Below are 9,882 nucleotides of genomic sequence, written 5' to 3' on the forward strand. Positions count from 1 at the left end.
ACACTTGCACCAATTTTTCATACACTAGTACACTCAAGTTGTAGTACATGTGGCAATTAAATACATTTTTTAAATACAGAGTATGGAGCGGTGAGAACCAGAAGGGCGTAAGTGACATTTCAGCAATTTTACAGGAGAGCCAAAACTAAAATTTGACCATAGTTTTATCCGAATTTTTGTTTATAATACAAATTTGTACACTCATGGATTACAGTACTTTTGCCAGTAGAAAGAGCTCATTAAGAGCTTTCATATATATATATATATATATATCAATTTCACCAAAAATGTGACTTATGCCCTTCTGGTTCTCACCCCTTGGTATGTTAAAAGCACATTTTAGTTCATAATCATGGTGTTCCAAAATAGCACTTCTGAGTGCACTTAGACGATCTTAAGTTTGTCTTATGAAATACTAAAGAATAATTTTTAAGTATATTATGGAAGTGCACTTTTTTTCACCTGGGTTTCATTATCTACACACATTTTACATGTAAAGAAAGAAAGAAAGAAAGAAAGAAAGAAACTGGCTGCCAGAATTCAGTGTTTTGGCTGTTTTTCTTTCACTATTTGTTACACTCATCCATTAAAAATGCTTAAAAAAAATCTTTTTTTAAATCATTTCAACTTCAAGCATTTAGCAGAAACGTTTTTAGCATATTTGAGAAATATAAATTCAGTCAGGGTGTCTAAACTTTTGACTTGTAGTGTTTGTTTACATTTCATAGCAGTATGTGAGACAACACGAAACAGTTTATTTATATTTCATAAGACATATAATTAACAAATATTGTTCAATTTACCAGCCTAAATGAACTATTTAAATTCGATAGCAATGCAGATGGTAAAAAAAAACAAGGTCAAAAGTTAAGATAATCAAAATGGGCCTATCCATGAACCATGACTACTAAAATAATGTCATGAACTTTAATGACAAAATATATAATGTAACAAAATAACTCAATGCACATAACTGATGTACATCTACTGTATCTAAATTGTGCATTGTTATATGTTTTCTCACGCAGGATGATTGTGGACACTTGCTCAAGGATCATCCAGATGTCATGGAGTCGGGCCGTTGCTCAGCAGCACTTGACGATCTGCAGGACACACAGAGTTGTCCGGTAGACACAAGCACTTTGTCTGTCTGTGTAAACTACAGCACATACGGCATATGGCTATGTTTGCATCCCTGTTTGTGTCTTTATAGATGTTATATTTTACACTTTACATTTGAATTGAGTTCAGTTACTTTCCACTATTTCCCAGTAAAGTTAGACTGTTGAGCAAATGTTCGTCCGGCAGCTATAATACGGTTTAACAGGCTTTGTGTGTCAAACACAGATTAAGCTCTTCATGTAGAACCAGCTTTTCAAACACCCTGCAGCCGATGCTCAAACGTAGCAGTAAGGGGCGTATTTTTATTCTGTGGGTGGACTGAATGAATCAGGTGGAGCACTTTTACTGCTGCTTGAGTCCATGACATGGGAAACATCCATCTAGTGCAGCAGGACATCTCAGAAGGGCTGTTTTTAATGGAGAACCACAGAAGAGAAAAAAGCGGCACAGTTCAACAGGTGTGTTTGCATGTTTATTGATTATTCATGAATAATTGATATATTGAGATATACTGAACAAGCTTGTGATGTGAGTTTCTGTCTTTGCAGATGGACAGTGACAGGGATTGTTTGTTGTCTTCACATACGGACATGGGGAAAACTAGTTCAATATCCTCGGCCTCATTTAATTTCATCAATTCCATTATAGGATCTGGAATTATAGGTAATGTTTTATTATCAATGCTTCTAAAAAATAGTATAATTTTAAGTTGAGTAAATACATACAGGCAGTACCATTCAAAACTTTGGACACACTGAACAAAATATATGTTCCTCTTAAACTTAAAACATGTTAATGTTAATTATTATTATTTTAAATTGATTAGTTGAAGTGGATGTTGAGGGAAAAGCATCATCAAGTGTACATGTGAACTCTTTTAATACTATAAGTGTTTCTCATAAAGTTGGTTGAGAGAATGTCCAGTAATACTTTATTATCTAAAATATAGTGTAAAATGGATTTGTTCAAATCAAACAAATAGTTTGCAATAGTCCGTGCAATATCTATATAGAAAATCAAGTATATTCTTGGATGCTGTTATGTTCATTAGTTTCTTATTAGTCACATTTGTGCGTATTTTAGTAGGTCAGTAGATGTGAGAACTGGCTTAGATTCCACGCGGTGCAGGATCATATGACTGTAGAACAGCCTCACAGTCAGTTCACATGCCTCTGCTGCAGGAAAAAAAAGAACAAATATTTTTCTGGTCCTGTGATATATCTTTGGGTCCAGAAAAGGTCAGCAATAAATATTTAATGTATGCATTCTTGTCAGTAGCTATTTTGTGCTCTATCACCTGCCTGATCAGGAAAAAAATTGTTTTATTATAGTTTTTTTATCTATTTCAAGTCCTCCGCATCTCTGATATCTTGGTTTCATTCATCAAGGTTTGCCATACTCCTTGAGTCAGGCCGGCCTCCCAATGGGTCTCCTGCTGCTTATTCTGGTTGCCTTCATCACAGGTATGCACTGCAAATGTGCATGAGCCGTTAACTGCATCTATCAAAGTAGTGTTAAAACACTTGCATGCATTGCAAAGGAAGCCTATTTGTATTCAAATGAAAATGCATTGAAAAATGTAGCCTATATTCATATATTCAACTTTAGGATATGTGATAGTTTTGTGGCGCTATGATAGATTTATGGTGCTTTTGTCTCTTTGACAGAAAATCTCCATAATATTTCACCATATATATATTTTGTAATGCTTTCCTCACCATGAAAAAGAGCAGCTCAGATATTCCACCCTATGTTTGCATTTTTGTTTCACAGATGAAAAAAAGACAGTATGGGATCTAAATGACATAATGTTGAGTAAATGATGACCAACATGTCATTTTTGAGTGAACTACGCCTTTAACATGAGTATTACTGTTGTGCTTTCTTTGTAAGCAATGCATGAAGTATTTTACACAGTACTGTCTAGGAGCATAGTAATAAATGTCTAAGAGCAATTTGTTTTACTATATGTATATAAGTAAGTAAGTAAAAACAAAAGTGTGTGTTTAAATGTGGAGAAATGCATTATTTTTTCTTTCGGCAGATTACTCCATCATCCTGCTGGTCAGAGGAGGGAATCTGTCTGTTCTTTTTCTTTTCTATTTCACAATGACATTGTAATGTGTGTTTTTTTTGGTCAGACCACTAGTAAAAGTGTAACTGTGAATCATATCCAGTCTTTTTCAATCAATATCCCACATACAGTAATGTGTACATTTGTACTTTTGAAATGTATATATGGCATACAAAGTGCAGCCTTCTGCATTTCAGTACAGTAACTGTCATCCAAACAGTTGCCATAGTTTACATCAGGTAATACTACGTAACAGAGCACTGTTATATTGACAACATTACCAAAACATTTAGCTTATCTTGGTTGTGAACAAGGACATCAGGCATGTGAGAGGATTTTACCCCCGCTGCCCGGCCAGGGCCAGTATAGCCTGTGATGTTGGAGAGGTTCTTTGGCCAGTTCCAGACCAAAGACAGGATATTGGGGCAGAATATTATTTTTGATGTTGTTTGCTGTATTGTACTGTACTACATTAAATTGAGGAATAACACATTTGGGGAGTATCACACTTATTACCGGTTTTTGTAGTATTGTTTTGAATTTATCACATCAGTGTGTAAAACTGTGTTGTAGTGTGTGTGTTTTTGAGGGTTTATGTGTCATGTCTGAGAGCAAAGTTTGGTTTTTCAGCAAGATTGAATTGGTTTGAGTGGAGAGCTTCATTTTGTCCTGCATATAGGAAGTTTGGGGAATTAAGTTAGAAGCTATGGATTCGTGTTTAGAGTTTCACAAAAAAGAGGCATGATTTCAAGAAATGTGTTTAAGCAATCAAGAAAAACTGTAAAATGCAAATATGGCTAATATTGTTAATACATGGATTTTAGAACCATTTTTCTGTTTTGAGCTCCAAAAGTTACAGCATGTTATCATAGTACAATAAACACATGACTTGATCAAATTAAATTCATTCATTTTGGATATAGATGCCATATTCTTACTTCTGATAAAAGCAGAAACCTGACATTTGTGTTCTTTGTTTTTCCAGTTGGTCCTGGATACATTCTTACAGAGAGACATTTCGTAATAATGATGTCCACTCTTCTGTTTACACTCCCGCTGTCTCTCTATAGAGATATAGCAAAGCTGGGAAAAGTTGAGTATTACCTACTTCTACCAAGTTCCTTTGCTGTTTTTTTGTTTTTAAATCTTTTTCAATATAATCATTTGTGATCTGTGGCTTTAAATTAATATTTCACCCAATAAATCCGTCATTTAGCTGTTATTTAGCTCTCTCCCTTCCTCTGTACCAGGTATCTTTAGTGTCCATGCTTTTGACTCTTGCCATCCTCAACACAGTGGTCGTGAGAGCAGCGACACTAGGACCACAGATGTATAAAATATCTCTCTCCGTCTGTGTGCATTCATTCACACCATCCACCATATAGTATTATAGTAACATAGTATTCCAATGCAGTGAAACAATACACATATTTTGTGATGTATGATGAAGCAAACCCCTTAGCCTTGCGAAACCCAGATTGAATGTTTGATAAAAAAAAAAAAACAGGCAAAAAAACCCCCAGTACAAAACAGTTTCTAGACCTAAATATCATAGAGACTTGGAAATGTGGCTCTAAAGACATACTAAAAACAGGGTTTCTGCAGGTCTTAAATTAAAAAAAAAAATTCTCTCCACAAATTAAGGCCTTAACATGTCTTAAATTGGAGCAGAATGTCTTACATTAATAAAGTCATGGCATTAAATGTTTCATGCAAAAACAAACAGTATTATCTTGTATTCCAATACAAATATCTAAATATCCTTAAATCAAAATACATTTTGATAAATTAAGTGAGTTTATGCTTTAAAACAAGAACAAATATCTATCAGTGGGGTATGAAAACTTGTTTTCCCTTCATTGTATTCTCCTTAGACATTTACATTTAGAGAACATGTTGAAGTACTGTGTTTGCTTTAATAAATTCTCTTAAATTGGTCTTAAAAAGTCTTTTTAAAAGAAACCCTGTAAAAACACTCAAAATACCAGGGCAGTGGTGTTTGCATGGTCATGCACCAACACCAAAAATCGTTATTTCTAAAATGAATAACTAGCTTTATGCATTACTCACATTTTTATTTCACCCACAGACCTGCGTCAGATGATGCATGGGTGTTTGCACGGTGGAATGCAATTCAAGCAGTTGCTGTCATGTCTTTCGGTGAAGTTTGACTTTAGCGATGAACAACGTATTTCAATTAAAGTACCTTTTTCAATCGAAACTTTGACGTGTTTGCTATTTTCCAGCTTTTATCTAGTGATCTACGGGTCGCTGCAGGAGCCCACACTGAGCAGCTGGTCTCTTGTCACTCATGTATCTGTAGGCTCAGCCGTACTGGTCAGTGCTGTCTTTGCTGCTGCAGGTTATGCCACTTTTACTGGTTATACACAAGGTAAATTACTGTAAATGATGTCACAATATCTGCACTTATTACTTTGATAAATCTGTGCCATAGGGAACAAAAGGCACTGAAAGAATTGCATGTTTTCCTTTTGTGTTTCTTGTCCAAGGTGATATATTCGAGAACTACTGCAGGAATGATAATTTGGCTACATTTGGTCGATTCTGCTATGGCGTCAGTATAATCACCACCTTTCCTCTGGAGTGCTTTGTAACCCGTGAGGTAAGATAATTGAAGCTTTTATATACAGTATGGGTGATTATTCAACTAGGGGCACTTTTGACTACTTGAAAGCTTGAAAAATGTCCTGAAATGAAAGTCTGATCATGGCCTTGATCAACCTTTAAGTGGATTTATCATCATAAATATACTGATCTCTACAATACTTGTTGTGATGGGAATTGCAGCAGTATTGACACTGATAAAAATACAATTTGTCAATTTAAATACTAAATTAATTGAAAATAAAATAAATGTGAACTGAAATAAAATGTACAGTAGGCCTATATAAACAAATGTAAACTATTTGTATTTCACCTAGTTGCTAAGGCAACATTTCTCCTTTTTATTCAGTAAAAATCAAAACCAAAATCAAAATAATTGAAACATATATAAACATAAAAATATAAAAATGACAACAAAATGACCAAAATTAAAAAATAAAATAAATAAATAAATAAATAAAATGTCTTTATCATGGGATTAACGCAGTGTTGTGGAAAGTGATTATTTGATACATAAAAAAATATAATTTGCACACATTAATACCAAATTAATTGAATGCTCTTAGTTAACTGAAACTAAAATTAAAACCATAATACAAATGTGTTACTTAAATTAAAATATTAATATTAAACATTAACTAAAATATAATAATTATTTAGTTTATATAATAATAATTATATAGTTTAACTTTATGTAGTAAAATAACAAAGTGAAATAATTTAAATATAATGCAATTAAATAATTTGAGCTATGTAAACATATAAAAATGCCAAAATACATAGTTACAAAAGCTTAAAATTAAAAAGAACAAGGAAAATATATATAAAAAAGGCAAATTCAAAATATAAATAAAAACAGTGATATTAAAATAACATAAAAATGTGAAGTACTCTGGTTTTAACACTTTTTATTATTTATTAAAGAGGAAAGTTGAAAGGCATTTTAATATCCTTGGTGCAAGTCTGTAGACTCTTGATTTCATTTTTCAGAACTTCCTGTATGCATTACAGTCATCCTGTCAACCGTATGCATACATTTTAAAGTGTGACATACTTGTTCTAGTATTGAATTAGCTTTCTTTAAAGTTGGTTGTTTCTTGATGTTGTCTATATTCTGTGCAGGTGATCTCCAATGTGTGTTTTAAAGGAGAGCTCAGTAACACCATGCATGTCATCATTACCTTGGTGATCATATCAGCGGCGACTGTCATATCGCTCTCTTATGACTGTCTGGGTTTTGTACTGGAACTAAATGTGAGTTGTTGATTCATCGTCATCATTGAGGCAGCAGTCTGTCACATTCAGAGATGTGTGTTACTGTTGTGTTTCTGTCTCTCTCAGGGGGTTTTGAGCGCCATACCCCTCATGTTCATCTTCCCCGCCGCCTGTTTCCTGAAGCTCTCGGACGGCCGCTGGTTTCGTGGTGAAAACCTCATCCCCAGCATCATCTTGGCGGCGGGTGTTTGTGTGATGATTATCGGTTTGATCATGATGGTGCTCTTCCCTCAGGACTGTTCACACGGAGCAGAGATGTTCTACTGCACCGTCTCCAACACCTCCGTTCCCAGCACCACTTCACCCAACAGCGGGCTGCAGTTTATTAACGCCACACAGAATGTCAGCATTTTCTGACTGACATTAACTTTGTCATTTTCACTGGGATCTTTTTATATGCTGTTTTCTAGTGATTAATTGTTGAAACAATTGTTGTACTAAAGAAATCACAAGCCTACGATATTATGTGAGGTACCTTCCAGTTCTACGTTCTTGCTTTATATACTCTCCGATTTTCATTTGAAGACTGTAAAAGTATAAAAGCATAAATGTATATGTCATTTGAACCTTTACAGTAGCTTTATGTAAGGAACAGACCCAAATTTAAGTTGTTCAATGATAATCTTTAGCTGAATGTGATGTGCAAGTTTGATTTTGGCCTAAAAGGACAAAATTTCAGTTTTGTACACAAAGCTAGTGTATTGCTTCCAAAAAAAAAAAAAAAAGCTGAACATCTAGCCTATGAGTTATGGTGATATTAGTCACTATTAGCCTGTGTCTTAGATGTTAAGTTTTATTAAAACAATTATTCATGTTATATGCCTTGGGAACCTTTTATCATGCCTTATCAAAAAAATTTTTTTTTACTCTTGTGCCAAACAAAATGATTTGAGACTTGATGTTGATCAAAAAGGAGATTATTTTTAGACCGAAAGGGAATGATTTCCTCCAAACGTGTATTTTGACTTCATTTTGCTCCTGTGTTCCACAAGTGCTTCACCACAACTGGGATGCTCTAAATCTGAAGGGAAAACAATAAGAACACGCCTGGACAAGTGCAACACACTAAAGGAGACTTTTTGAGAGTTGATTAGAGACTAAATAGGCCTACTCAGTCAGCCTACTATCGTTGTAAGGAAAATATATGTGTGAATATTCTTCAGAAACTCTTCTTAGATTTGTGTGACAGCATAGGATTTATGGACGACATGAAGGTGAGTAAATAGCAGAAATGCCTTCTTTTCCCTTCTCTTTTTATCCATGCACTGATCACTTCTATCACTAGATGTCACTGTTTTGCCAGTAGTGGCCCTCCACGTCAAAATCCTCTATAGCAGGTACTATAATTATCATCATTTGGCATTTCTGTCAACATTTTCCTAATGCATCCCAATCGTATTTAACTGTTGCATGAATTATGCTGCGTTTGAGAAGTCTGGAAGAAACAGACAGAACTGTCTCGCATGGGAGAGAGTGGGATTTTAGCACATGCACTGCTTTGTTGAGACTCTTGTGGTCGGGGGCGACATGGGAATTCGCATTCCACCTCAAACCGGAGTGTGAATCCAGTGTGAGGATGGGAGGGCTGGCAGAGACAGTACATCATCGTGTCATGACTTGAAAATGCGAGGCTTCCGTCGGTTGAATAGGAACAGAGGAGCGTCTGTTGACAGGGGCAGGACTCTGGAAAATATGGTGGGAGTTGCAGAATTTTAAGGGGGTACCGGGACCTAACATAGCAGTGCTTTAAGTCACGAGAGGCGCTGAAAAACCTGTTGTTGTTGTTGTTGTATTGCTCGCGAGACTGATGACAGCTGACAGCCGCGCGCAAGTTCAAGGGAGTTCAAGGTAAGTGTGAGGCGTCGTGCTCATTCAAACTATCGTGACGCATTTATTCGTCAAAACAAACAGATTTATGGATAAAACGTCGCATTTTCTTCCTATTGGTCACCTACTGTTGTCAAGTTTATTTGCTGTTTTGCTTAGTTGATAAAAAATGTGTGTCACGAACCTGAGTCGCCTGAAACGCAAATCTTACCGGCTAATTTCTTAAAAACTAATGACGAGTTTTTAACAAATCATGTTCAGGTAATCTGTCATTTTGATTAAAGCATTATTTTACCACAAATGCAATCTTGTCATGATCTTGGAGACCTCCGGAAAACTTGGATGACTATTTAGACATTTCTGACTCCGAAACCAGTCATAAGGGTTTTTTAATTGAGATGTTTACATTACACGAAAGCTGAATAAATACTCTTTCCATTGATGTGTCGTTTGTCAGGATAGGACAGTATTTTGCAACTATTTCAAAATCTGGAATCTGTGGGTGCAAAAAAATCTCCTTTAAAGACGTCCAAATGAAGTTTTAGCAGCAATGCATATTACTAATCAAAAATGTATTTATACTTATATATTATAAAAATATTATATATATATATTTATATATTATAAAAAAGTTATTTATACTAGGAAATTTACTAAATATCTTCATGGCATGAAAAATGGATAATTTTGACCCATACAATGTATTGTTGGCTATTGCTACAAATAGACCCCAGAGACTTAAGGGGCACATTTGTCATTTTCTTTGCTGTTTATAAAAATATATGTATGTCAAATCGGGAATGTCAAAGTTGTCATTTTCCATATGACAAATTCAGGGTGATCACTGGCTGTTAAGTTCATTTGCAAGTTTGTGCTGTTTATAAAATAAAAAATGTTAAAGCGGGATTCAAACTCTGGTAATAGCATGTTTGAATGAAAACCATATCACTAGAATTAGT

The 9,882-nt window shown here is 34.9% G+C and overlaps 1 protein-coding gene across 1 annotated transcript; it reads left to right on the forward strand.

Annotated features, from left to right (window-relative positions):
* Positions 1 to 1,510: 1,510 nt before the first annotated feature.
* On the forward strand, positions 1,511 to 7,805 carry LOC306875659 (putative sodium-coupled neutral amino acid transporter 11). The gene is made up of 11 exons (XM_079426341.1): positions 1,511 to 1,580; positions 1,671 to 1,785; positions 2,511 to 2,585; positions 3,167 to 3,203; positions 4,120 to 4,288; positions 4,447 to 4,526; positions 5,286 to 5,356; positions 5,454 to 5,588; positions 5,707 to 5,819; positions 6,944 to 7,075; positions 7,163 to 7,805. Exons 1-11 carry the CDS (start codon positions 1,539 to 1,541, stop codon positions 7,451 to 7,453), a joined length of 1,260 nt encoding a protein of 419 aa, XP_079282467.1. The 5' UTR covers positions 1,511 to 1,538; the 3' UTR covers positions 7,454 to 7,805.
* The last annotated feature ends 2,077 nt before the right edge of the window (positions 7,806 to 9,882 follow it).

Source organism: Barbus barbus, assembly GCF_936440315.1.
Source record: "Barbus barbus genome assembly, chromosome: 10".
Classification (NCBI taxonomy): Eukaryota; Metazoa; Chordata; class Actinopteri; order Cypriniformes; family Cyprinidae; genus Barbus; species Barbus barbus.